At 52.5% G+C, this 27,914-nt stretch overlaps 2 protein-coding genes and 1 pseudogene across 4 annotated transcripts in view; 2 read left to right on the forward strand and 1 right to left on the reverse strand.

The window, feature by feature from the left end:
- Positions 1-24,050, forward strand: part of SEC23IP (SEC23 interacting protein) — a 164,546-nt gene extending 140,496 nt beyond the window's left edge. The window contains exon 19 of the mRNA XM_080641746.1: positions 23,927-24,050. The gene's annotated coding sequence lies outside the window, so the exon portion shown is untranslated. The remainder of the gene's footprint in view (positions 1-23,926) is intronic.
- The window catches only part of PLPP4 (phospholipid phosphatase 4), a 43,666-nt gene continuing 28,942 nt past the window's right edge, over positions 13,191-27,914 (forward strand). The window contains exon 1 of one of the 2 annotated variants that reach the window (XM_080641748.1): positions 13,191-13,498. In XM_080641748.1, the coding sequence (XP_080497874.1) occupies positions 13,443-13,498 (56 nt within the window). In that variant the 5' untranslated portion in view covers positions 13,191-13,442. The remainder of the gene's footprint in view (positions 13,499-27,914) is intronic. The other variant, XM_080641749.1, reaches the window with a different exon arrangement.
- On the reverse strand, positions 26,275-27,912 carry LOC308234183 (small ribosomal subunit protein eS7-like; annotated as a pseudogene). The gene is made up of 2 exons: positions 27,360-27,912; positions 26,275-26,500 (listed from the first exon to the last, which is right to left on the reverse strand). The product of its transcript is annotated as a small ribosomal subunit protein eS7-like (transcript).

The following is a 27,914-nucleotide window of genomic DNA, read 5'->3' on the forward strand; positions in this document are numbered from 1 at the left end:
AGAAGAAGGGTCCTTATGACTAGAGGAGCTAATTAGTCATGCACCAGCAGGCCAAGTAGCGTGGAGGAGAAGGGGCCTCTATGGGGAGAAAATGGCTCACTGTGGTCTTGAAGATAGAATTATAAATGAGACGAGGGATTTGCATAAAATCCATCCTTATAAAGAGAAATGGGGGAAATGCGGTGGGAAATAAAAAAAATTTGAAAGGCTTCTGTTGTTTAAATAAAACAGTAAGCTTCATGTCTTACACTTATCAGGTGCTTAAGGGTTTAAATGGATAGGTGGGTGGGTGGGTGGGTGGTGGGTAGATGGATGGACAGGCAAGTGGACAGGTGGACAGGGTGCACAGCTGGATGCTTAGGTGGGTGGTGGGTGGACTTGTGGGTGTGTAAATGAATGGGTGGGCAGATCCTAGCGATGCAACATTCACAATGATAAGTGCACTGTGTTTCCTGATGGGCATCAGACATCCTGTTTGTGGCCTACAACCTGTGGCAGTGTTACAAGCAGTGAAGTTTATCTGGCTGAAGGTGCATGTTTTCTTTGTCCCAACTATCAATAAGAAAAAAGAACTATCAGTCAACCTTGTTAGGAGAAAGACTGAACTATCTTTCTATTCTCTGTGTAGAAAATAACACAGTTATTGTCCTGTGAACTGGCAAAAGAAGCAGGAAAGAAAGGAACATGAAGTTGTGCTAAGCAGCTAATTCATAAAAAAATTGTGGGTTTTTTTTTTTTCTGGATTTTGTGATATCTGTTGAGTTTTAAATTTTTTATGATATATTTTCTCATTCTAAAAATATACTCACGTTTATGTTTAATTCTGTATTTGATTTTGTATACTTTTCCTTGAAAAGGGGCCCCAAACTGCTTACATTTCAGGCCCCACAAAACTGGATTTCTCCTGATGCATCGCATAAACCAAACTCCCTGGTCCCCTCCCCCAGTTCTTCACACACACCTGACCATGTCCCAGCCCCGGGAAGCCAGCCCCCTGCTCCCTGACTGCCATGCGCCTGAATGTGGCGGAAAAACACGGGCTGAGGGGATGTTTCTGAGCTCAGAGTGGGCACCCACTCTGCTCCAGCCCAGGCCGTTTTCTGGTCATTTCTCCTCCCCACGCTTCCCGATGACCATCTCACACCGTGTCTTCCTCAGATGCCTAACACCTTCCCTGTCTACTGCCCCGCAGTCTCCCCTCCTGGGCACCAGGCCCATTGCTTCTGAAGATGCAAAGGTCTGAGAGGAGCAGGTGCAGTGGGAGTCCCCCCCCCCCACCCCCGCCTGCCCCCATTTCCCTTGGCCCAGCTTGGAGGTCACGGCAGGTGGGGGTGCTTCCTGGGATCCCCCTCCCCGTAAACTACTTGCACCCAAATCTTGCCCCTGGTCTCTTCAGCCTTCACACTGCACCCCAGACCCACTGGGCTCTCCCCAGCACTTCCCCACCAGGTTCTCTTCGCACCTGTGCTAGCTTCTCTCTCTTTCTGTTTCCACCTTTGCACCACCTCACAGTCTGTTCTACGCCAGCAGCCAGAGTGATCTTCGTCTCTGAATTGAGCAGGTCAAATCATGTGACTTCCCTGCTTAAAATCCTTGAATAGGTTCCTGTCAAACATAGCACAGCCACTCCCATGCCTAGACCTGGCTCACACCCCCCTCCTCACTCAAGGTCACTCATGAGTCTGTGCTCTCAACTGTTCAAAACGCCTCCTGCCTCAGACCCTCTGCTCCAAACCCGTCACCTCCGCCCTCCTGGGCCGACTCCTTTGCTTCAGTTAAATCTCTGCCCAAGTGTCACCTCCTCACTGGGCCTCCCAAGGGACAGGTCGCCAGGTGGGTTCTGCCACGTTGAGGTGACATCGCTAACTCGCCCCCCCGCCCCGGTGGCCATTCATTGCCCCTTTCCTGGAGTCCAGCCCTCAGGATAACAATGCTTTGTGCCTGTTGTAGCCGCTGCCGTGAATTTCGTTCCGTCCCATCCTTTCTCCTTCCGCACAGCCTCTGTGCACGAGGAAGTCCCATCAGCTTGTGTTTTCCATCCCTGTGGCTCCTGCACTCCTTTCAGGGAGGAGCAAATGCTGGCTGTACACACTGGTCCCTCGCTGCTGCCAACAGTGAAGGAAATGCAGGTTTGCAGTGTAGACTGCTTTTGGTCAAATTAACCCATCAATTAGGAGGCTGTGACCCTAGCACCAACAGCTTCCATTGGGAGGCAGAAATGCTCCCAGGCGTTTCCTCATTAAAGGAGAAAGCACCTTGAACAGCCACCTCAGGCCAGAGTGAGATTAGCATTTTATAGCAATTGAGTGCGTTCTTTCATCTTTTCTGCTGTTACAGACTTTAATGGCGTAAACAGAAGGGAAAAACATTAGTAAAATATGAAAGGGTGGAATCAGCAGACTGCTAATTCTTTAGCAGAATTAAACTCAGATGCCTCCAAGGTATTTCTGGCTGCTTTACAGAAAATAGCTAAATAATTAATTCCCTTTATGTATCCTCCTGTGGCCCCAAATGCCAGATCTCTTTAAAGTGTTGTAACATTTGTTCTGAGTTTCTCGGAAAGTCACCCAGGAAGGGTTTCAGGTGGCAGTGCTCAGAGTCTCTCAGTGTCTTACCTGCCACCTGGAGGGTGAGCGATTGTCAGGTGTCTGCAGTGGAGCGTGGCCTGGGGGCAGTGAGCAGTGCCCATCGCTCAGCAGAAACAGCTAACGACATGTTGGGGTTCATAAAGCAGGGAGCTTCCTGGCCGCCCTGAGACTGGCCCAGACACCCAGCTTCGCCTCCTTGCCATTGTAAATCCTGTCAACGTGCCGGGGGCTGGCCCCAAACAGCCATCGTCCATGTGCTCATTATCTAGGGCTTTCTAAAAGTGGACCTTTATTTTATAAAGAAGGTCAACACGGGTTAAATAAATTCCCATCAGTTCAGATGGGGGCGGTAAGTCACATCTGTTAGATACCAGGACGGGCAGTGCTTGGAGGGTCAGCACGGAAGTGCCAGTGGGCGTGTTCTCAGGCAGTGGAGGTGGTGGGAGTGGCCATTCCAGGCTCCCCCTTGGCCAGGCCCACAGGCCTCTCCTTAGTCACCTCCTCCCTGACCACTCGGTCGTCACTGATATCGGCCATGCCAGTCTGCTCGTTTCAAACCTCATGCATTTCCCATTGCTTCCCCGTCCTTCTCTCCCTTGAGGCGCTTACTCATTCGTCTCCTCCACGGAGCCTTCCCAGATCTCCTGTCCAAGCTAAGGACCTCAGACTTGGTCTTAAATGTTTTTATTGATTTTTAGAGACAGAGGAATGGGGAGGGATAGAGAGATAGAACATTGATCGGCTGCCTCCTGTAGGCCCCCTGTTGGGGGTCGGGCCTGCAACCCGGGCATGTGCCTTGACTGGGAGTTGAACTGGTGACCTCTTGGGTCATAGGTTGATGCTCAAGCCCTGAGCCACCTGCCAGGCAGGACCTCGGGTTTTTTCCTCAGGTCCCTGTGCTGTGACTGTGCAGCACTCAGCAGAGGTAGTGAGATTGTGTGTCCTGGGCCCGTCCTCCAGCCTGGACTGGAAGCTCCAGGGTGTGAAGGTCTCTCTTCGTGGCCTTCCCGGGGGCTGCTTCCCTCCTTGCTCAGCACGTGGGCTGCGCACAGTGTACCCGGTGCAGGTCACAGGTGCTGCTGGGACAGGTGAGGAGGCAGGAACTGGACCCACAGGGAGGGACCAATCCGAGAAGTCGTCATGGCTTTGCCGAAACGCCCACGTTAACGAAGGCATTGGTTTTATTAATGCAACTAAAAAGCTCAGCTAACCAAGAATGACTTCGCCTTCCCATACGTTGAGCTAGCCTGTGTCAGCACCCCGGAAAGAAAAGCCCAGCCACAGGGACGATCCTGCCTGCACAGCAGCGAGAGAGGCGGTTCCCACAGAGTTCATCCTCGCCTGGCCCCGGGCCCGGCTGCACGTGGCCTCATCTCTGTGGATGTGCCAGGTTCCTTCCTCTTGAGCTGTGCAGCTGAGGGGTGAGGAGGACATTCACCTGACTTCCTGGTGAGGTAGGAAACCCTGCGGGCGAGGACAATTAAAACCTGCATCGATTGGTCCGCAGCAGGCCCAGAGTCCACGGTGGGTGCACAGGTAGGGGTCCCGAACCTTGGATGGAGCTCAAATGCTGAGTCAGAAATAAGCCAGGAGTCAGAATCTGAGAGGCACTGACCCGAGTGAATGAGGAAGCCAAGCAGGTAAACGAGAAATGTTAGGAAGGTGACCTGGGTCAAGCTGTGTGACCCTGGGCAGGCCTTGAGGGATGTTCCCAGGGGACACTATTTATAGCGACAGCACAGTGCTCTTTAACTTTTTATTTCAATGTGAGGCTTTTGATATATATATTTAAAATGACAACACCATTTGACTACATTTTCATTACAGAAATGCAGACATTTCAGATTTAGTCAGAACCTCCTTTCTCCTCCTCTTTCTCCCCAGAGATCATGAATAAGAATTTGCTGAATGCGCTTTCAAAACAACCCCAACATTTCACAGCATGCATTTATTTATTTATTTTTTTTAATATATATATTTTATTGATTTTTTTACAGAGAGGAAGGGAGAGGGATAGAGAGTTAGAAACATCGATGAGAGAGAAGCATCGATCAGCTGCCTCCTGCACACTCCCCACTGGGTATGTGCCCGCAACCAAGATACATGCCCTTGACCGGAATCGAACCCGGGACCCTTCAGTCCGCAGGCCGACACTCCATCCACTGAGCCAAACCAGTTTCGGCACAGCATGCATTTATATGTGTGTGCACACGTGTGTCTATGTATATAGGGCTTCATGTCTTTCCTTTTTAAATACGTCAACAGGATCATTCCGTGCATCGTGAAGAGTTACCTTAACTTTTTAACTTGACACCATGCCTTATAGATATTCACATGCCACTGCATCTTGATTAAACTAATTTTAAAAAATTGTTCCAGAATATTCCACACACTATGGTGGTACCAAAATGCATTTAATCCATGTCCCTATTGATAAATACTTGTTTTCTATTGTTCAGTTTTGGGCCATTTCAATAGCTACCTTTCATATTCCTCTCTATAGATGTGCAAGTATATCGGTAGGAAAGAAAGTTAAAAGTGAAATTGCTGGGTAGGAAAGAAAGTTAAAAGTGAAATTGCTGGGTTGAAAAGAGGATGTATTCCAAATTCTGTATGCTGCTTAGAGATAGAATGATTCTGCAAATTTTCTTCCCAAAAAACATACCAATTTTTGCTTCTCCCTTGGTATACGCCCTGCCTCGTCCTCCCCATCATCACAAAGATACTCTGCACCTGAGGCTGATCTTGTGTCCAGCCGCCTCTGTGCTGCCAGTGTCGCCCCGAGTATCTGATGCAGGAGCTCCCACCGCACCCCTCTCTGTCACTGCGTGTCACGGCCGTGGCAGGTGTCCCCTGGTGGTAGGTTTGATCTCTATCTGATGCTCAGTAGCCTACAGTTCTTCGTACTTTTGCAGGTGTTAACTAATTGTTTATCTTGTCTTGCACCCTAGACTCATTCATTCATTCTTATATTCATTTACTCATTCACTCATTCATTCCTAACACTGGCTGACAACTCTGGTACAGGGTCAGGGGTCCAAATACTGAACCAAACTTCCTGAGTTCAAAAACCAGCCTGTTTCTCCTTGCTCAGCACATGGCTACACAGTGTACCAGGTGCAGGTCTTCCTAACTGTAGGGCCAAGGTGCATAGCTTCTCTGCCTCTATTGGTACCCACTTCATAGGCTGTGGGGATGACTAATTAAAACACTCCATAAAAAGGAAAGCACTCTAAAGGGCAACTGGCTAAATCAATGCAATCTATTATCCCTCATTATATGCCAGGCAGTGTGCCAGCTGCTGAGGACCCAATAGGGAAGAAAACAAAGAACTGTCAAAAAAATCAGAAAAATTTCACAGCAACTAAAAAGGAAATGAATGCAGGGTGGGCGGGGGGGGGGGGAGATTTCCTCTCAGACAGTGCAGTCGGGGGCGCGTCTTGGTAAAGATGGCTGTGAACTTGGGCAGAGGGGTAGGTGGGGAGGCATAAGCTCTAAGAGAGTTGGGGGAAGAGCATTTTAGGCAGAAGAGACAGCAAGTGCAAAGGCCCTGGGCAGGAACGGGGTGGTAGGAACAGCACCCACGTGATGGGAGAGTGGGGAGCAGAGGTGAGGACTCAGGTCTGGGTCCTGTCCACCAGGTATTGTAATACCCAGTGTGGGACAGAGCACTGGGTGGTACCCACCAGATTCATAGAGTGAGTGAGTGATGAATGGATGGATGAGTGAAGAAAGGGATGCCATGAATGGGTGAGAGGCTTTCTTCTGCTCTCAGATACCATCTGCCCATGTTCATTCCTCCCATTCATTCTGGAGAAGAAGCAGGTGAGCATCCTAACCAGTTGGAGGATGAGAGAGGCAAGTAGACCTCTCAGTTTGGAGGGATTTGACGGCCCCTCAAGTGACACGTGGCTTCTAGATACTATCATTCCTTCCAAGAAACTGATCTGTGTGGAGGAAGGAATTTCTGTGGCTCAGGGGCACATAAAAGGTACAAGGACGTTTCAGCCAGACCTGTCAACCCTGTGTCCCGTAGTGAAGTCATTTGTCCTGAAGCAAACCCAATGCTGAGAGGTCAGTCACCAGGACTTGGCTTACTGGGCCAGGATGGCCTGGGTTTCTGCTCAGTGACCGGTGTCCTGAGGCTGTGTCCACCCTGCACACACTTCTGCTCTGCGAACTTCACACTCGTGACCCTCTTTGTGATGTGCTTGCTGAAGGCAGCAGAATAGTAATATTTAATACCATGGGAAAGAGAAGGAGGGTCCAAATGAGCAGAAACATAAGCCCCTGAATCTGGTGAGATGGGATTAAACAAAACCGTTAGCAGTGGATTAGCACTTTAGCTTTTGCAGTATTTTTAAGCGTGTGCTGTCTTATTCATTCTCATGACCTCCCTCACTGAGACAATCACTTACTAGTGGCACCTGATCCTCAGGGAGATGCAGGCTTCCCCACCGACAGTGGGATGTTCCGTAAACCGTCAGTGGCTGTGTTTTCCCAGGCAGCTTTACGGGGCAGACGGACCTGTATCTGCATTAAGGCTGTGCCAACTTAGAGGAGAAGCCCACCTTACAAAACACATTCCTTCATTCAGATATTCACAGTACGGTTTGAACAACGGCATCCCAGGGCGGTGGTTTCCGATTCCCACACACCCTGAATTAGTGGGATGAACATTGGAGTGGTTCTCGTGGTTTTCCTGTCCATGGTTCCCAGCCTCCCCCTGTTCATCCTGTGCCTGGCTAGTGGGAAAGGCCCTCCAAACAAGTACACTCCCGGGGCTGAGACGGCCCGTTTCTTGTTTTTAAAAAATGAAATCTTTAACACCAGGGCCATCTCGTCCATGAAACTTCCCAAATCTGAAGGGCAAGGTTGCCGAGGCAACAACGTGGAAACCAACCGCGCCTGTCACCGGATGAGCAGCTGCCTGGCAGGCTCCTCCCTCCAGGTCTGCGGCCCGTCCCGCGGCCGCCAGTGCCTTCCTGGGCTTTGCAAGAGCTCATTCCAGCCCCACCACCGACCACCCCTGAGGCTCCTGTCCTATGGGAACTTGGGACATAGTCCACGAATGGCTCACATCCTCCAGCATCTTCACCACATCATCGTCGAACCTGCCAACAGGGCGAGAGACTTGCGTGATGGTACAGTTTTTACCTGGAGAGGTAAAAAAAATTTTTTTTTCTAGACTCTTAGGATCCCAAAGACCAAGGACGAACATAAGCAAAGCTCATATTTTCTTATGTTTTATCTTTCATAAGAGGAGACCTCTAGAAACACACAGACTGTACATCCTAAAAGAGGGCATGGAGTAGGGGAAAGAACGTGGGCAACTGTTCACGAAACAAATACTGATTGAGCACCCATTATATGCTGGACGCTGTCCTAGATTCCGGGATTAAAGGTGCTGAGTCAGGTGGTCTCCTGTTAGCATATTGCTGACCATGTGTGAACAAGGTGCTTTATGACTTGTTCAGTGGAGAGAGTGCCCTGGAGTCTGCCTTGCATGGTGTCCTGTACACAGTAGGGGCTTAACATTGTCAGTGACGGTAATCCGGGTGCGGAGCAGCAGCCTGAGACAGAAGGAGCCGTCGATTTCAAACCAGGATGCCTGGCAAAGTCCCTTTAGCCACTCTGTGCCTGCTTCATTTTTTAAAAAATGGGAATAGTCATTCTCCCTGCAAAGGTGTGGAGATGAACGAGGTGATGTCCCTGAAAGGGTCTCGGGTCATGGCTGGCACTAAGGAGTGCCCTGAGGAATGTCTGTGAGGCTAGAGCGGGTGTGGGGGAGCAGGCCGTTGAACGGGTCACAGTGGCCATCTTGGACTTTCTCCTAAACTTAAAGCAACAAGGCCCCAGAGGGTTCTACGTGACAGACCGGCTGGCTCTGAGGTTTGGAAGCCCCTCTGGCTGCCGCCTGGAGAGTGGCCTGGGCCGGAAGGACAGCTGGCTGACGGCTGCCCTGATGCAAATGAGTCACAAGGACAACCTGTGCAAGGAAGCGCGGCCGGATGGGAAGCAGCAGGTGCACTCGGGTGGGTGCGTGGGAGGTAAATTAGCAGCACCTGGGTTTCTGGCTGGATCCCTGGTAGGCGGCGTGCAGGAGGCAGCCAACTGATGAATCCTCCCATGTCCATGTTTCTCTCTCTCTCTCTCTCTCTCTCTCTCTCTCTCTCTCTCTCTCTCTCTCTCTCTCCCCCTCCCTCCCTCCCTCCCTAAAATCAATAAAACCATATTTATAAATAAACAAACAAACCCAGAAGGGTGCTTTTTAACATCAGGCGGGAAGAGTGAGACGGTGGGCCAGTCACACAGCCCCTTGGAGCCTCAGCTGCAGCACCTGCACACAGGAATCCTGGCGCTTTCTCCCAGCCTGTCCGTCTGAAGCTCCCTAAGTGCTGCCTGCTGTTGCCCAGTAACAAGGGAGGCGCGGGAAAGGCCGGGCTCTGTTCTGATGTCCTCGATGGCGCCAGAAAGAGAGAAGAGCGTTAAGGCCCAGCAGCCTCCTCAGAATCAGAGGCCCCGGCCGGTGAGGGAGTCAGGCCTCACAATTACACTCTGGCCCCCAACTCCGCCTGCTCCAGGACTTGAGGGATGGGGGACAGGGTGGAGGTCTTGGCTGCACTGTGCTTTATGGCCACAAGAGGGCTCACCGCTCACAAATGTTTCTTCCCTCATGTTCTTTTTTTGATTGCGTTTTATTGAAGCGTTTGAAAAATTGCTATTTAATTATGCACGATTTCTGGACATTTGTAAGCACTTCTATGATAGCTACACATTAATTTTGGCACCTTAATCTTATGAATGCTTAAAGGCGTTTTCTCATGCAGAGCAATTCAGATGCTAATGATAAAATCAAAGGATTGTTTTTAGAATTTTCTGGAGCCTTTTCCTTTGAAATGAAACTTCCCCAGTAAAAGTTTTCTTTCCCCGTGCTCTCGATCACCCGTTGGGGTCATGTTCACAGTGGTAACTGTGCTCTCCCTGTCAGGCCAAGTTCCTGCCTCAGCATCAGTGGCCAGATTTGTCAGGCACCTGCACGGGCATCGAGTCCTGCTTACTGATTCGCTGTAACAGCCCTCCAGGTCAAGCTGGAAAAAAGGAAAAGGAGGAACCTACAGCAGCAGATTTGGGAGCGTCTCTGTGCACAGGGTTCACGCTGAGATGTCAGGTCAGCACAAGCACAGGCAGGGAAGCGACGCAGGCGCAGCCTTGGCTCAGACGGAGAAAACACGCCGTGGTCATGGTGACTCCTGTTCACGGGAGGCCAGCGGGCAGCCCTGAACCCCCTCCCCCCATCAGGCTCGCTTTCCTGCCCTGGTTCCTCCGAGCAGCGGCCGTGCTAAGCAGGTGCTCAGGCCGTCACGGGCAGTTTCCCAGCCACACACTCGCCCTGCAGCATGCGGCCATGGCGTTGGCCACCACCTCCCTCACTTAGGAGGGCCTGCCGTCGGGATGGGATGCGGATCAGTCTCCTGAGCAGAGGGGCCTTTGCACAAGGCGGTGACGCTGACCCCAGAAACAAGACCTTGAGAGCAGATGTCTTCAGTGCTCAGCCATCTCACAAGAGGCGAGTGGTTTCCCTCGGTCGTGAGCGCCTTGCTGGCTGTTTCGTCCTTCGGCACCTGGCCCGCTGGTCCCCAGGCCTCTGCGACCTGACCGGACGCAGGAGCCCCTTCGTTCGGCCTCAGCAGGCGATTCTCTTCCTGTGGCCACAGTGTACTTTCTGCCGCGGGATCCTTCTTGTTCTTGCTTGTTTCTCGGTGGTGGTGGTTTGTTTTAGCCTGGTTCTTCGCCTCTTCTGTCTGTGTTATAAAATCCATCTAAAGAACTGCTTGTTAAGTTAGTTAACTCTGGTTCCTATTCCTTATGACCAAGTCATTCGATGTAGCTACTTTCCTCACTTTTCTTCTTTTCTCATCTGAGACTGAGTTCTTTTTAAAGTATATTTTTTATTGATTTCAAAGAGGAAGGAGAGGGAGAGAGAGATAGAAACATCAGTGAAGAGAGAGAATCATTGATCGGCTGCCTCCTGCACACCCCACACCGGGGATTGAGCCTGCAACCCAGGCCTGTGCCCTTGCCCGGAATTGACCCAGGACCCTTCAGTCTGCAGGCTGACGCTCTATCCACTGAGCCAAACCGGCCAGGGCAGACTGGGCTTTCTTTCTTGCACTTCTTGCCCAGGGCTGGCTTCACTCTCCTGTTATCTCCTGCAAATCATTTCCTGAAGCTAAAACTCAACACTTTCCCGGCATTTAAGGAGCCTTCCAGCCAACACCTCCTCCCTGGCTCTCCCCTGTTCATCTTCAGGTCCACATGCCCCCTCTTCCTGGAAGCACAGAGCTTGGGACAGAGGGATTCAAGTCCCCAGGTTCAACTCCCGCCTCCGCTGTTTGCTCCTGTGTGACTTGGTGCCCAATTCTTAATTTCTTTGTGTCTCAAATTCCTCATCTGAACGATGGGCATAATAATATACAGGTTACACTGTTGAGTAAGAATTAAGTTCATGAAGAATGTAAAGTTCCTAAGAGAATGCTTGGCATACAGCGAGTGCTGAGAAACTATAGCTATGATTGCCTTGGCTGGTGTGGCTCAGTGGGTTGGGCATCATCCCGTGCACAGAAGGGGTTGCTGCTTTGATTCCCGGTCAGGGCACATGCCTGGGTTCCGGGCTCCATCCCTGGTGGGGGCCATGCAGGAGGCAGCCGATTGATGCTTTGCCCTCACATCAATGTTTCTCTCCCTCTCCCTCTCTCTCTCAAAATCAATTAAAAAAATCTTTTTAAAAAACCCCACAAAACTCCTTTCAAATACACTCATCTGCATTTTCAAGGGCCCAGGACAGGCAACATGATGAGAATGTAGCAGTGTTTGTTTGGATTGTGTGGAAAAGAAAAAAGTCTGTCTTCATACGGGTACACAGCTACCAATACGAACACGGGATTTTTAAGACCTTTTTTTCAACCCAGCATGGATTCTTCAGTTAAATTCCAGAAGCATGAGAGATGGGCAGTAATTGTTTTCAGAACTGAATCATTAACATCTGACAGTCACTCACTGGGAGAGGTCATTGAGAGGATGTGACAGCTGGTCGGCCCACGAGCTGAGCAGTGAGTGAGTTCCCCATCCCTGGCGGTGTTCAGGAAGACCTATTTATTGAGACCACCATGGAAGATAGTCGTGTACTGGGTTGAACTTGATGACCTCTTCTGGAATTCTTCTTGGATCCTTGGTGTTTTAGGCTTATCAGCAAGTTCACACCAGGTAACCCTGGAAAGCCTAGATGCACGGGTCCTTATAGGTGAGGGTCGCCATGCCGATGGTCTCATTGGGAAATTAGATGATAAGAAATGGTTGCTGCCGAAACCGGTTTGGCTCAGTGGATAGAGCGTCGGCCTGCGGACTGAAGGGTCCCGGGGTTCGATTCCAGTCTAGGGTATGTACCTTGGTTGTGGGCACATCCCCAGTGGGAGGTGTGCAGGAGGCAGCTGATCGATGTTTCTCTCTCATCGATGTTTCTAGCTCTCTATCCTTCTCCCTCTCTGTAAAATATCAATAAAATATATTTAAAAGAAAGAAAGAAAGAAATGGTTGCTAAGTGGTATTCTCCAAGCTGGCTTTCTCTTTGAAAATAGTCTGGCCAACATGGGATCATCCTACTGGACAATGCTGTTGGGGATTTAAAAGACCCGATAGCAGAGGCACGCCTGTGGAGGTGACTTTCTTTTCACGAAACGAGAGATTTTCACCGAGTGGCCCTTTGAAAGTATCGGGGACGCTGCACTTACGTGACTGGCTACATCCGGAAGTGATTTTTCTCAGATCAGCCTCACACTTCAGTTAGAAGCTGGTTTTGTTCAGGCAGACCCGTTTACGCTCTAATGAGAGGGTTTCTGAGTCGGGTAGGCCCTCCCATCCAGGCGTCCTTCATGACAGGACAGGGCACGTTCCCGGGGGTCAGGCAGACCAGAGGAGCCCCGGCTGGGCACCTGGGTGCGGGGCTGGGTGGCTTTCTCAGCCTGCCTTTGCTGCTGGCTGTGTCCACGCGTTTATCAGCTGGGAGCAGCAGGGCACCACAGGGCCTTTATTGGGTGCGTGCTCACAGCTGGGCGGGCAGCTGCTGGAGCCACCACCTCCACATCTGTGGACCTGGCCGTCTGCCTTGTGGGTTCTGTGACACCAATCGGGCCATGTCAGTCCTTTCATAAGGAGCAAAGCGTTTCTGTCCTTGCGAGGGACGGGCCCTTAAGAGAGAGAGAGAGAGACTACCCTGTCCCATCGCAGGGCCACCTGGCTCCCGCGAGTGGCAGGGAAACTTCCTAGAAACAAAGAATTCCAGGTCCGGGAGGTGCAGGGGTGCCGAGGGAGGAGTGCTGCTCAGCGCGGTAGAGGCGCCAGCAGCTCGGAGGATCCCGGCGCGTCTGGTGCTGCAGGCCACGTGCGTGCCTGTGCCCGGGGGCGTGTGTGCGCCCGGGGGGAACGCCCACCTGAGAGGACAGCGGGGAGGAGCAGGGACCCGGCGCGGAGAACGGGGAGCTGCGCGCAGGCCGGGGGCGGCGGGGTTTCCCCTCCCGGCGTGGAGGCGGCGGCGGTGGAGGAGGAGGCGGCGCTCGGGAACCGGGAGTCCCAGGCGCGGGGCCCGGGACCGGAGCGTAGGGCGAGCTGCCACGCATCCCTGAGCCCTGGCCGGAGGCGGGAGGTTTGGGTTGAGCCCGCCCCCGCCCGGCGCCCGCCCCCGCCCGCGGCCTGGAGCGCCTCCCCAGCCGCCCTGGATCTAGGGAGCCGCGCGGGCCGAGCTGCGGGAGCCGCCGCGACACAGTCGCCGCCTTCGGGGTCCGCTCCGGCTGCACCATGCGTGAGCTGGCCGTCGAGATCGGGGTCCGAGCCCTGCTCTTCGGGGTCTTCGTGTAAGTAGGGGCGCACAGGCGCGGGGACCCATGGACCGAGCGATGCTGCACCCCAACTTTGTTTGGGCCACCGCGTCCCGGCGGGGCCTGGATTCCAGGTCCCGGCCCAGCTCCGAGCCCGGGATGTGCCCTTTGGGACCGGGGTACCCTCCTGCCACCCTCCGCGCGTGTCTGAGACCTGCTCCCGCCGCCGCCACCACCGCCACCAGCGGGCGGGGGAGCGGGTCCTCCTCGCCGGCGCCTGTCGCCGCCGCCGCCGCCGCCGCCGCACCTGCCCGGGGTTCGGGGATCCCCCTGGAGGCGGACGCGCCCTCGGGAAGTTTCTACTCTGAGTTCGGAGCCCGTGTTTGCAGCCCTGGCTCCGGGCTCCTCTCCCGTTGCTCCCGCCGCCCCAGGCCAGGCTCGGGGTCCTGCCGTGTCCCCGGCTTAGCGCCCCGGGTGCTGGTGAGCGTCTTCCCAGGGGGCGTCTGGGGTACTTCTTGGCTGGGAAATTGTTGCTGCGGAAGCTCGGGAAGTGGGGGGCCCGCAGCCCCGGGTGTGGGCTCCATACGCCCACCGCTCACTGGGAGCCCTGTGCAGAGGCCAGGACCCAGAACCCCTTAGGCTGCGGGCGGGGTCCCTGGAATAGAGATCTTGGAAAGGGGAGGTCAGCCTGGCAGAGATGTGGGTGCCCCTGGGCCCGCCACCCACCGGCCTCCCGGGCCCAGCAGCAGGAGCCCTTGCGCCTCTGCCAGCTCACACCCCCCCAGGCCTGCCGTCGCCTATCATCAGGGCTCTCCCGGGGCCTTGTCCCTCCATTGGCGTCAGGTCCCCTCTCCCCTCTGCCCACGCTGTTTCTGACACATGTCACATGTTCAAGTTGCGTGAACTTGATGGATTTGCTGGCTGTTTTGCTTGTTTGTGTTACTGAAAAGCTCGCTGAGCCATTCCAGCCTGGAGGCCCCTCCTCCCTGGGTTTCTGCCGGAGCCCAGTGGCTGAGGGCAGGTGGGAGGCTGGGAGCTGCTGGCAGCCCGGGCACCCAGGGACAGAAGTGCCCTGTCTCGCCTGCGTTCCTTCCCGGGGTGAAAGCCACCAGTGTTACTCCCACATCAGGAAGGGCCCGAGCCCCCAGGTGCAGGCAGGCCCTCCTGCCTCAGGAAACACCCGTGCGATTCGGGAACAGGAGCCCAGAACGTCGGTGGATCTTGGGAAAAGGGAAAACACGGTTCCCTCTTAGCACTCTACTTTTCTACCTTAGAAATAAACATTCAGACTAGTGATTGGACAGTTTCCAACGGGCAGAGAGGCCAAGCCCCATGAAACTGTGTCAGAAATGAGAGTGTTGGGTGCAGGTGGAACTGAGCACCTGCTGGGGACTGAGTGAGGCTGAAGGGAGGTGAGGAGAGCTCCGAAGTGGCCTGGTTTGCCTGCTGCTGAGCACCTCAAGGTGGGAAAGGGTCAACACGCCCGGGCTGGTTCAGCTCAGTGGATGGAGCGTTGGCCCTGGGACTGAAGGGTCCTGAGTTCGATTCAGTCTCAACCCAATCCCCGGCCCCGGATTGGGGAGCAGGAGGGAGGCAACCAGTTGATGTGTCTGACACATCGATGTTTTTCTCTCTCCCCCTCCCTTCCACTCTCTAAAACTCAATGGGGCCCTAACCGGTGTGGCTCAGTGGATAGAGCGTCGGCCTGCAGACTCAAGGGTCCCAGGTTCGATTCCAGTCAAGGGCATGTACCTTGGTTGCGGGCACATCCCCAGTAGGAGGTGTGCAGGAAGCAGCTGATCGATGTTTCTCTCTCATCGATGTTTCTAACTCTCTATCCCTCTCTCTTCCTCTCTGTAAAAAATTAATAAAATATATTTAAAAAAAAAACTCAATGGGACAATATCCTTGGGTGAGGGTTAAAAAAATAAGAAAGAGTCCAATCATATTTATATTGTTTTCAGGTTTTCCTTCCTATTTCCTCAAACATTCATGAGATGTTTACAAATACATAAAGGTCTGTGCAATGGATTTGAAAATTTGATGATTACTCTTAATGTGCTTCTTGAGCCCTCTTGATGTGTCAAAGCAAGCCAGTTTATATTCTTCTCTCCAAACTCCCCCTTGGTGTTAACAGCTTAATGGGGGATCTGTTCTCACCCAAAGGGAAACGCCTGGGCATGGATGGCACTCTGGGCCGATTGCCTGGTTTTCATATCACATCGCTGTGTCACTTGTGGCTCCTTTACCTGCGAAGACCAGCTTTAGTGTTGGCGGGAGACTCCCTGGGGGAACCCTGACTGTTCGGAGCTGCGGTGGGCAGGCAGATGGCGGCTTCCGGAAGAACAGGCTCTGGGCTCACAGACACAGATGACCCTCCGTCTTCTCAGACAGGCCCTGGCAAGGTGACAGCGGCTGGCGGGGGCGTTTATTCTTCGTTGGTCCGTGCTGGTCGGATGGCAAGGCTGGGTGGGCTGTACTCACCTCTGCTCATGAAGACGGTGGTCTCAGCCGAAGGGCCTCACCTCGGCAGGTGTGGAAAGTCCCTTTGGGAGGCAGAACCCAATGTCTCCGCTGCTGGGTCAACTTAGTTGATATAATTCACCTGGTTCTGCTTGGTATTTCTACCCTGTTTATTGCCCAGGATAAGAGAAAAATCTGGTTGGAGGGATACCTTGCGTAGCAAACTGGTGCCTCTGGGGAAACATCACCTTGGACGCACCTGTTCTCTGACCACAGTTGTTCTGTATGAGGCCAGGAAGCCCATCCTCCGATGCCAGGTGGTCCTGTGGCGTCTGCGTCTGCAGGAATGAAGTGCATCTGGGACCACGAGGGTGGGGGTGATGGTGTCCCCGGCTCACCGGGAACCAGGGCTCAGGGTGCAGGCAGGTGCTGGTGACTCGGGATTCTAAGGTGCTCCCAGCCCCCAGAGCTGCCCTGAGAGACGCCCCGAATGGCGCTCCGTGCCTTTGGGACAGTCCAGCCTGAGAACTACAGGTCACTGGGAAGAAAAGGAGGGGTGAGTAATGCAAACCGGAGCTGGCACAGGAAGGGTGACCGAACAGGAAATGCACTGGTAGAGGGACGCAGAGTTTAGGAGAAGTCAAAGTGTGACGGGGGGCGTGGAGGCTGCGTAGGGCAACGTGAAGCTCTGTGTTCAGAGGCCCCTTGGCCCTCACATATGGATGTGGGCAGAGCAGGAGCAGGGCACACGGGATTCCTGTGCCCTGGCCTCCGTCAGCCACGGGAGATTCTGGGAGCGTCTCTGCAGATGCTGAGCCTTCGGCCTACATGAGCAAGACGGCGAGGAAACGCGGCGGCCGGTCAACAGCCCTGAGACCGGTGCCCACTGCTTTCAGTTTTACTCCAGGAGTGCCTGCATGCGGGGCTCCCCGTGTGCCAGGCCCCGAGGAGGGTCACATGTCTGTGGGGAGCCCTTAGACAGGTATGCTGACAGCGCTGTTCGCGGATGGAGAAACGGAAGCACAGGCAGGTGAGGGAGCTGCCGTGTCACAGGCTGAGATCTCCCACTGCCTCGGCCGGCTCTCAGGCGCCTTGCTGTGCTGCTTTAGCAAAAGTAGCAGCCAGCGTTGGTCCGTCGAGGGCCTACTATGTGCCAAAGATACCCCGTCTCACTCGAAGTGGACACTCCAGATTCTGTCCACTTTACGAACAGAGAGACTAAGGCCTGAAGAGGTTACGTAACCTGCCTGAACACACCACTGGCCGAGTCATTGCCTGGATTTAGGCAGGCCGTCGGGCCCGGCCCCGCACCGTCAGCCACTGAGCTAGAGCGTCCAGCACCAGCTTGCAGACCGAGCGAAGGTGACGGCATCCTGGAGCGAGGCCCGCCATGGCCTGATCTCCAGAAAAGCACGTGTGCGGCCTGGAGCCACGCGGGAAGGAAGAGCAGTCACTCAGCTGTCAAGTCAGACTCAGGACGACACCTGAGCCGTGGGAGGTGGCAGCTGCGGCCCACAGCCTTGAAGAGATGGGACGAGGACACGCTGCTGACCCCGAGGGGTCTTCCTTGGTCTTTGGAGCCCAGAGGGCAAGGTGTGTGGGTCCATTGCTGGTAAGAACATACGGTCATGTTAGAGAATTATCGGCAGTCCCTTCTCTCTCAGCGGGAGCATCGGGGACAGGCATAGAGGGCCCGACCCAGGACAGCTCTTCGGACGGACGGAGTGTCCTGGAGCGAAGACCTGGAGGCCTGGGCGCACACCGTGGGTGGGATTAGGTCACAAGGTGTGGCCTCAGCATGGAGTGTGTGTGGGGGGAGGGGGAGTGGCAGGAAATGAGCCAGCATTTCGTCTTCATGTTCTGTGGGGAAGCCCGGGCCGTCCCTCAGGCACTGACTGGGGCCGTGGTCGGCAAACTGCGGCTCGCGAGCCACATGCGGCTCTTTGGCCCCTTGAGAGTGGCTCTTCCACAAAATACCACGGCCTGGGTGAGTCTATTTTGAAGAAGTGGCGTTAGAGGAAGTTTAAGTTTAAAAAATTTGGCTCTCCAAAGAAATTTCCATCGTTGTCCTGTTGGTATTTGGCTCTGTGGACGAATGAGTTTGCCGACCACTGGACTGGGGATCCCCAGGAGACTTGAAACAGAAAAGTGTGTGATCAGACCCCATGGACACGTGGCCCTGTTCACTGTTGTCGGTGACGGTGCATCCCATCATGGATGTTCTGTCTCTCTCCCTCTCCCTTCCTCTGAAATCAGTAAAAACCCATGAAAAGAAATGGGCATCCTTCTGTCTGAGGCACTATGGCCACTGTAAAATGAGCCGCTGTACCCAGATTTCGAGGCCTGATGAGGTTTCTCCCCAGGCCGGTGAGCGCGTGGAGCACTAGGAAAGGAGACCATCCCTTCGTAGCCGTGACAGTGTCATCGCAGTTAGTTATGCCTTTCACGACCCGCACACAGCTCCTAAGAGCTCCATGACTAGAACTTTCTATGATGGTGGCTGTTGGAACTGTGAAAGTCATATTAATGATATTGCTTCTTCGAGAAATACATCTTGATGTCCTGTGAAGGAATCGCACACACTGGTTCGCAGGGAGGAGGTGGGTTCCGGCAGGACCACGACCGGCCGTGTGTCCCCATCATTCAACTGAAGGCACAGGGTGTGGGGGGAGGGGGGTGGAGACGCCGGGCCCGCCAGCCGCGGAGCGGAGCTGGGACCATGGGAGTCAGGAACGGCGTCCTCACCGTCTTCCAACGTGTGAGAGGGGCGGCCCCAGAGGAGCCCTGGTTGTCGTCTGTCTCCACCGCGAGGAGGGCAGGAAACGGCGGGAGCTGCAGAGCTTTGGCGTGTTTCAGACAAGCAGCCGCCAGTAGACGCTCCTTTCTCCTTCACCAGAGGCTTTGAAATGTGCTTCTGTTGAAACATTAGTTTAAACCACGTGACATTGCTGGCATTGGACTGTTTTGCCCTTAAAAAGGGAATTTGATTTAGTTCAACCTAAAAATAGCCTAGACAAAGTGTGCGAGTCATAGTTATACAGCTGCCCGGGGACCCCCCCCCAAGCCCCGCCCACCCCACCCCCACCACCCCTACCCCCCCCACCGAGGGTCCTGCTGCCCTGACTCCTGGCACCATTTTTGAACTCCGTGTAAATGGAGTCATACAGTGTGGACTGTTGGGTGTGACTTTTTGCCCCATATGTTTGTTTTTTTAATCCTCACCCGAAGATTTGTTTTTATTGATTTTAGAGAGAGAGGAAGTGAGAGAGAGGGGGAGAGAGAAACATCGATCAGTTGCCTCCCGTTCGCCCCTCCTGGGGATCGAACCTGCCACCTTTTGGTGTTTGGGCAATGCTTAACCAACTGAGCCACCCAGCCAGGGCTGCCCGCAGGTTTTGGAGATTCACCCGCGTGGTGTGTGGTGGTTGTCTGTCGATTCCGTTGCTGTGAGCATCTCATGGCATCCCTGTGCCTCTGCTCATTCACCCATTCACTCCTGTGGGTACCTGGGCTGTTTATTCGTCTTGGCTGTTCAGCCTAATGCTACTCGTGTTGGCGAATGATTTGTCGTCTCTGCTGGTGTATGCTACGGAGTGGAAGTGCTGGGCATTCACCTGAGGTTCGGAAGGATTAGCTTCTCTCTCTACAGCCCGCATTCTGAGAGAGGGAACGGGCCCGGACGCTGCTTTAGTCTCGGTCTGCAGAGCAGCTGCTCTGGGTGAAGCGACAAGGACACCCCGAGCTGGGCCCCGCTCTGCAGGAGGCCCCCCCCCTCGGCAGGAGGGCCGTTCCTTCAGGCTTTGGGGTGAAACCCGCCTGCCGGTTGTGAGACATGCTTTGTAATCTTAGTTTGTGTGAGCATCCTGACCTGCGTTGTGTATTCGTCCAGGAGGCTGTGAAGATGAAATGATGTTGTGTGAGATGGTGCCCAGCACATGCTGGCAGGCGGTCCGCGCTAAAGCCCATCTCTGCTCCCCCCCGCTCACCTTTCCCTTAAGAGGAGGCGGAGGCATAGGCCACTTAACGGTTCCTCGTGTCACAGTGTATTGATGAGGGTGCAGCACTCGGTGCTGCAGGGGAGCTGAGCCCGGAGCAGGACGTAGGAAGTTGGGAAGGCATTCTGAAGAATTACCCAGGACCCCACTGGGGAGAGAAGCAGCCAGTGTGTGTACATGTGTAGGTACCTCTTGGTTGGCCTGTAGCTCCACCTTGGGGGGAAGGAGGGAGGGAGGCGGAGGGAGGGAAGGACACAGCTGAGCTCCCTGCCTGCGGCTTCGTGCCAGGGGCTTGGCACCCCCAGATGGTCCAATCTCTGCCACCCCCGGAGGTGACACTGCTGTCCTGACTTCCAGGGTGAGGAGTGAGTGCTCCTCACACAGAGAGCGCCTGCCGACCGGAAGAGAGAACAGAGAGGACGCCTCCATAGACGAAGGGGCAGCAGGTGTGAACAGGGGACTGACCTGCGGATGACCAAGACGTCCCTTTGACGCTGGGATTCCCGTAGAAATGCCGGGTACGCCTCTGACACAAGACGACGCTGAGTGCAGATCGGCGCGAGCCTTCATGTGCTACAATGGAAAGAATATGCAGCCATTAAAATTAATTATGCAGATGAGTTGTGAGGATCTCCATAACCTGTTAAGGGATAAGAAGCCAGTTCCAGAAGTGTGCGTAATGCAAGCTGAATGTGGCAATGTATTACCTGAATTGGTGTCTGCTTCTGTAAGAAAAATGTCTGTGAAGATACACAAAAAATCTTAATAATGGTTATTTCAAGCCATGGAATTTTGTAATATTTGCTTTTTTTATACTATTTATGGTCTAAACTATTTTACAGTAAAATGTATTACTTTTCATTCATAATCAGAAAAATCAGTATCGATGTTTCCTGTTTGGGGGAAAAAAGAAATATCCTCAGAGTGGCACTGATTCTTTCGTGATTGCGTTGGGAATGCCTGAAGTGAGTGTGTCAGAAATCAGCCTTTCTATGTTTTATATCAGCTAACTATTTAAAGAAAAACCAAGGACTGCAAGATTGTGGCGAGACAGATGTGGTCAAAGCATGTAGTTGAATTGTTAAGTGGACACACCCCCTCGAAGAGCAAAATATTGCACCCAATTATTCCTGCCCTTTGATTGAAAATGTTAAGAAGAAAAGTTTTACAAGAGACACGAGTGTTACAGATGCAGAAATCTTCCCGTGCAAAGGTGCTCATTGCTGTGCTCTGGACAAAGCAAAGTTAATATTTTTGTCAAATAAAAATAAATGAAAACTCCAATGGTCACCCTTTGAAGAATAATTTGGTGACTCTGGGCACAGAAGATGTTATTAGCTACTGAGATAATCATTCTGAAAACCGTGGAGAAACTGAGATTTTATGATTTAATAGTAAAGGAAAAGAGCACTATACAAAAACATGTCTCAGAATTACAGCTATCAAAAATAGGTCTGCTTTGGGCACACATGAGGAGGGCACAATTACAAGTGAGTGTAATGGGAACCAATTGTCATCCCTCACTTAAAAAAATTCAAGATTATAAAAGAGTTGTGAAAATTAAAATACAAACAGCACACCCTGAACTTCTATACCTCTTTCTGCCAATTCTATTCTGTTCATTTTTTTAAAAATATATTTTATTGATTTTTTACAGAGAGGAAGGAAGAGGGATAGAGAGTTAGAAACATCCATGAGAGAGAAACATCGATCAGCTGCCTCCTGCACACCCCCTACTGGGGATGTGCCCACAACCAAGTTACGTGCCCTTGACCGGAATCGAACCTGGGACCCTTCAGTCCGCAGGCCGACGCTCTATCCACTGAGCCAAACCGGTTTTGGCAATTCTGTTCATTTTTTAAAATTAAACTTTCAAACACACATCTTCTATAATAATAAAAGCATAATATGCTAATTAGACTGGACACCCTTCTGGACAACCTTCTAGACAAAAGCTGGGGCTGCGAGGGAAGCCGGGTCCCAGGTGCCTGTTGGCGGCCAGAGGGAAGCCTGGGTCCCTGGTGCCTGTTGGCGGCCAGAGGGAAGCCCAGGTCCCAGGTGCCAGAGGGAAGCAGGTGCTGGCAGCCGGGGGAAGGAAGGCCTCCTCTTGCATGAATTTTGTGCATCAGGCCTCTAGTCTACACTAATAAAAGAGAAAGATGGAAATTGACCATACCGTCATGACGCCCACCAGCCAATCAGGAGTGTGTATGCAAATTAACCCAACAAAGATGGCGGGTTAATTTGTATACACAGGTGCCGAGTGGCCGGGGCTGGACGCTTGCGTTGTTGCCATGGTGACGATGCAGACGTTCCACACCGCCCCAGCTGCTCCGGGCCTCTGGGCAGCGTGGGAAGGCGGAAAGGCAGCTCCGGGCCGGGAATGAAACGTTTGCATCTTTTCACTTCATGTATTGGCAATTTATATTTTTTAAATGAAATATCTGTTATTCTCCTTCATTCATGCTTTTATTGGATCTTTAAATTTATCTTATTGTGTAAGAGGGCTTTATGCATTAAATATATTAATCTTTTACATTTGGCAAGTATTTTCTCCATGTCTACGATTCACTTTTATATTTCTTTTTTTAAATATATTTTATTGATTTTTTTACAGAGAGCAAGGGAGAGGGATAGAGAGCTAGAAACATCAATGAGAGAGAAACATTGATCAGTTGCCTCCTGCACACCCCCCAGTGGGGATGTGCCTGCAACCAAGGTGCATGCAGTTGACCGGAATTGAACCCGGGACCTTTCAGTCTGCAGGCTGATGCTCTATCCACTGAGCCAAACCGGTTAGGGTTCACTTTTAGATTTCTTTGCAATTTCTATTATTGTGCACATTTTAAATTTTATGTGTTAAATCTCTTTTCCTTTATGGGTTCAGAGTTTCTGTCCAATTTAGAAAGTCCCTTCTCATCCAAAATAGAAATATTGTTTTCTGTGTTGTTCAGTATTTTATATCATTGTTCTTCAATTTTAATTCTTTATAAGAATTTTTAATTTGTAGAGAGAGGTAGTGGATTTACTTTTTTTCTTCTATTTGTAAGTGATTGAAAGAGACATTATTTTCTCAGTGGTATAAGTTATCAGATACAAACTTTCACATGTCCATGGGATTGCAAGTGAATTCTGTTCCGATTATGTTTGCCTGGTGCTGGCTCAGGGTAACATTCTATTACTGTGTTTGAGAGCACGTTCACATCGCTGAGGGAATGGCCGCTTCTCCCTGGGAAGGAAGGTCACGCTGCCGGCTGCAGGGCCAGGACGCCTGGGTTCGCGACCCTGCGCTGCTGTTACCAGCTCTGTGGGTGGGTGGGTGCTTTGTCTCTGTGCTGAGATCAGAGGCTGTGGCTCGGGGGATCTCTGTGTTCTGTTTTTATGATATTCCGTATGGCCACACACAGTCAATTTTTTGTAAATTTACGTAGCTTGAACATAATGCGCTGTGGGTACAAAGCTCTAACTCTATTAAAGCAAGTCAGCTGTGCTATTCAAATCTGCTATATTCTCACGCTGCTTTTTCCTTTTAATTTGTGACTTTTAATATGTAGATAGGCTACCTGTGTCCAACAAGGGTATTAAAGCATCTTTTTTTTTTTTTTTTGGAAAGAACATATTTTGTCTTATTGCTGCCAACTTTTTCTCTTTTCTTTGTGTGGAGCTTCATTTTAATAGTTTTTCCTCTTGGTTTAACTGAATAGTTCAAACATTTTTTCTTGCTACCCTCCTTTATTTCCTTCAGTGACGATTTCAAAGTAAAAAATTCTATGTCTACATTTCAAGTTGGTGTTCTTAAACGTTGCCTTCTTCTGATGAACCTTTTTATTGTTATTAAGGTTTCATCTTTGTGTTAATATTGCTTATCTTGAAGTTACTTTATCTAATGCTAATACATAGCTACATTACCTTTCTTGAATTAATGTCTGCACAGAATATATTTTTCCATCTTTTTACTTTCAACTTACCTGCATTTTTATGTTTAATGTGTGTCTCTTATAAACAGGTGTAGTTTTACCTTCGTCTTATCCAGTCCGGCCAATCTCTGTCATTTACTCGGAGTGGCTGTCATTTACATTTAATGCATTTATTGATGTGGTCGAGTTTAAGGCTGAAAACAATAAAGGAAAACCTCATCCAAAGGGGCGTTCTCACGCATGTTCCGCCCCTGGAAGCTCACTGACAGTGTGGGCAGGAAGAAGCTGGCGTCCTAGCCCCAGCAGAGGAAGGAAGGTTTTCTCCGTGCCCAGCAATAGCCAGCCAGTGAGAAACCACCACACTCAGCCAGGAAGCAGCCACTGCAGCGCGGAACTCACGCTCTCCGATGGCGTTTTGTTCGTAACTGCTCCTCCCAACTTCCTCCTTCTCCTCTGAAAAAGAACACTTCCCTCCTTGTTCTCCACATGTGCATGTAGTTTGCATGCCCTGAATTGCAGTTCCTCGGCTATTCCCCAGTAAAGTCCTTCTTGCTGGAAAAATAACGGGCTGTTTTATTTTTAAGGTTGACAAGTCTGCCACCTTGTTATTTGTTTTCTGTTTGTCCCACCTGTCACTGGTGGAACCTGTGATTCCTTTTTAAAAAATATATCTTTCAGTTGATTTAGAGAGAGAGGAAGGTAAGGGGAGAGATAGAAACATCCATGAGAGAGAATCATCAGTTGGCTGCCCCCTGCACGCCCTCTAACGGGGATCAAGCCTGGAACCCAGGCCTGTGTCCTGACGGGGAATCGAATCATGACCGCCTGGTTCATAGGTCAACGCTCAACCACTGAGGAGCCACTGCAACGCGGAACTCACGGCGTTTTTTCATTAGAAAAACCTTAACGCTCAGCCACGCCGGCCGGGTCTGTGGTTCCTTTTGGTGTACTGAGGCATAGACCCCTTTCCCATGCAGTAGTAGGAATTTTTTTTTAATCCTCACCCAAGGATGTTTTCCCATTGAATTTTTAGAGAGAGTGGAAGAGAGAGGGAAAGACAGAGAGAAACATCGATGTGAGAGAAACACATCAATCGGTTGCCTCCTGCAGGTGCCCTGACCAGGGCCCCAGGCCCGGGAGGAGCCTGTAACTGAGGTACGTGCCCTTGACTGGATCGAACCCGGGACCCTTTGATCCGCAGGCCGATGTGCTATGCGCTGAGCCCGACCGTTAGTGGGAATTTAATTATTGTGGTTTGTTTCTTAGAGTTGAAAGTTTATCTGTCTTCTGGAAAGGCTCCAGACCTTTTAGTTACTTAAACCAAGTTATGTTCCTGCTTCCAACTTGCAGCCGCTAACCTGCCTCGAAAGGAAGAAAGGAAGGTGGTCACCGTGTAAACATGATTGTGGGTAAAATGAGCCATAGGCTCAGCCAGAAGGTCTGATAGGCTCCTGTCTCAGGCTCGAGTTCTGCACACCCAGGGGCTGTTTGGGTGCTGGCTGGTTCTGAGGAAGGGGTGTGTTCGTCGCTGATTCTGGGTGGGTGAGGTGTTAGTTGTTACGGAGTCTGTGCCCCTTGGGGACAAGGGGAGAAGTCCTCTGGCTGCTGAAGTAGTTGGAGGGTGAACAAGCAGAGCATCCAGAGAGCAGGCTTGGCTGTGCTCTGGGGCGCAGCGGGGGGCGGGGAGCTGCCTGGGCCAGGCCTCAGGCCTCAGGACTCTGACCTCCTGTGCAAGGTTTTTATCAGCAACGTGGATAAAGACATAGAAAGCAGGCTTATCAAATTTGCGAACGACACAGAACCAGGATGGAAGGCTCATATGTAGGATAATAGAATCAAGGTTCATAAAAATCTTGGCAGGAATGATGGGGCCGAACCTACAAGGGAGCTAACAGGATTAGCCGTGAGGTCCTGCTGGGCCGGCAGCCGAGGCTGGCAGTGGGGGGCCAGGGAGGCCCAGCCTGAGGCAGGGTGTGCAGAGCAAAGCCTGGGGTTCCCAGGGGGTGACTGTAAATGTGACTTGTGTGTTATTAACTGCAGTGGGAGCTGCAGATGGCGCCCCCCCCCCCCCCCCCCATGGATCCCGCTCTGGCTTTGGGGCCCAGCCAGGTCTGACTTCCTGAGGAGCCCCTCCAACCCTGCCGCGTGGAGGAGTCTGTCACGCTCCACTGGGCACCCAGACAGCCTCTCCCCGGACGGCGCTCCCCAAACGCGGCCATTGTCTGTCCATCTTCTGCCGCGGACTCGGGGCTCCTGCAGCTCTGACTGTCTGCCGGTCAGACCTTTGCCCTGAGCAGCGACACCGCGACTGGCACAGAGCGGATCCCAGGGCCACCTGGCTGGTGGCCCTCCATTCTCAGACTACGGGCGAGGGCTCTGGGCCCCACATCTTTGACTCTCTACCCCCTCGCCACCAGGTGGTGACAGGTGTGCAGACCTATCCTGTGGGGAGCAGGTGATGGAACTGTGGATGCTGCACCAGACCATGCCCAGGTGTGGGCCATCCTGGGAGTCCGGAGGAGTCCGGGGGTGGCGGGGGGCGGGGGTGACTCCGCTCCTTGAACAGAGATTGGAAATCATAGGCGCCATCTAACCACGTGCAGACTGCTTGCTTGGGGGGGTCTCCCGTTAACCTCCGGCTGATTGTGGAGAGGATGTTCCAACTGGAAGAGGGGGAGTTGAAAACGACCGATAGCCCCGGCGGTGGCTCAGCGGTTAGAGTGTCGGCCTGTCACTCAGGTCATGGGTTTGATTCCCGGTCAAGGGCACGTACCTGGGTTGCAGGCTCGAGGATCAGGGTGCATTTGGGAGGCAACCAATCTCCCCCTCTCTCTCCCGCCCCCCCCACCCCACCCCCCCCGCTCCCGTCTCCCCCGCCCCCCTCCCTCTCTCCCAATCTCTCTAAAACTCAATAGAAAAAATGTCCTTGGGTGAAGGTTAACAAACAAAAAACTTAGGGTGGTAACGAGCACTGCTTCCCGCCTCCCTGAGGGGTGTGGTGCTCCTCGTGGCTCCACCAAGCAGACGAGGCCCTGAGACCCTGTGAGTCAGGCGGCCGTAAGGAGCTGGTCACTGGTCTGGGCCCCGCTGAGGGGACGCTGTGAGTGCCCTGGGCTCTGCGGCACCTGCTCCTACGGAATCAGTGCTGTGGGAATCAGTGCTGTGGGCTCTGCCCGTCGAGTAGAGACCCCTGTCCCCTCCCCCCTCCCCCCGCCCCCTCTGTGTGTGGGCTGGCACCTCACCCTTTTTTAAAATATATATATATTTTATTGATTTTTTACAGAGAGGAAGGGAGAGGGATAGAGAGTCAGAAACATCGATGAGAGAGAAACATCGACCAGCTGCCTCCTGCACACCTCCCACTGGGGATGAGCCCGCAACCAAGGTACATGCCCTTGACCGGAATCGAACCCGGGACCTTTCAGTCCGCAGGCCGACACTCTATCCACTGAGCCAAACCGGTCAGGGCTCACCCTTTTTTTTAAAACTGAGAACGATATTTTAGTCATTTTTCTTTCCAACTGGAACTCTGGGAATTCACAATTAACGTCCTTGCCCACGAGCCTCTTAGAGACACGGGAGAAAGTTTCAGGCTTGTGCCCGGCGCTGCTCTGCTGCGCGCGTCCCGATGCACCTGGGAGCCGGCTGCGTCCAGCTTCTCACGGATCCTCTTGCCCACGATCACACTCGGAAGAGCGAGGCCTCCAGGACGGCGGTCGGCGTGCGGTTCCGGACGCTTCCGCTGTTCTTCATCCGGCTTTTTCGAGTTGGTTCTTAGACCCTCCTCTGCCCGATGAAGACCACGTGCTTCCCACGACCACCTTCTCCAGCTCGAGTACCAGCCGGACGTGGATTTTTTGCGAAGACTCGAGTTGAGGAACCAGAACGAAGATGGTAATAGCTTTCCGACCGCCACCAACTTCCATTTCCTTGGCCGCTGTGATGTCCGTTCCTGCAGCTGGGCCTTGAGGTCCGAGTTCATCTCCCGTCCCAGCAGAGTCTGGGAGATGCTGGACTCAAACTCATCTGGCTTCTCGCCATTCGGCTTCACGATCGCGGTGCTGGAACTGAGCATGG

Source organism: Plecotus auritus (genome assembly GCF_963455305.1).
Source record: "Plecotus auritus genome assembly, chromosome: 9".
Classification (NCBI taxonomy): Eukaryota; Metazoa; Chordata; class Mammalia; order Chiroptera; family Vespertilionidae; genus Plecotus; species Plecotus auritus.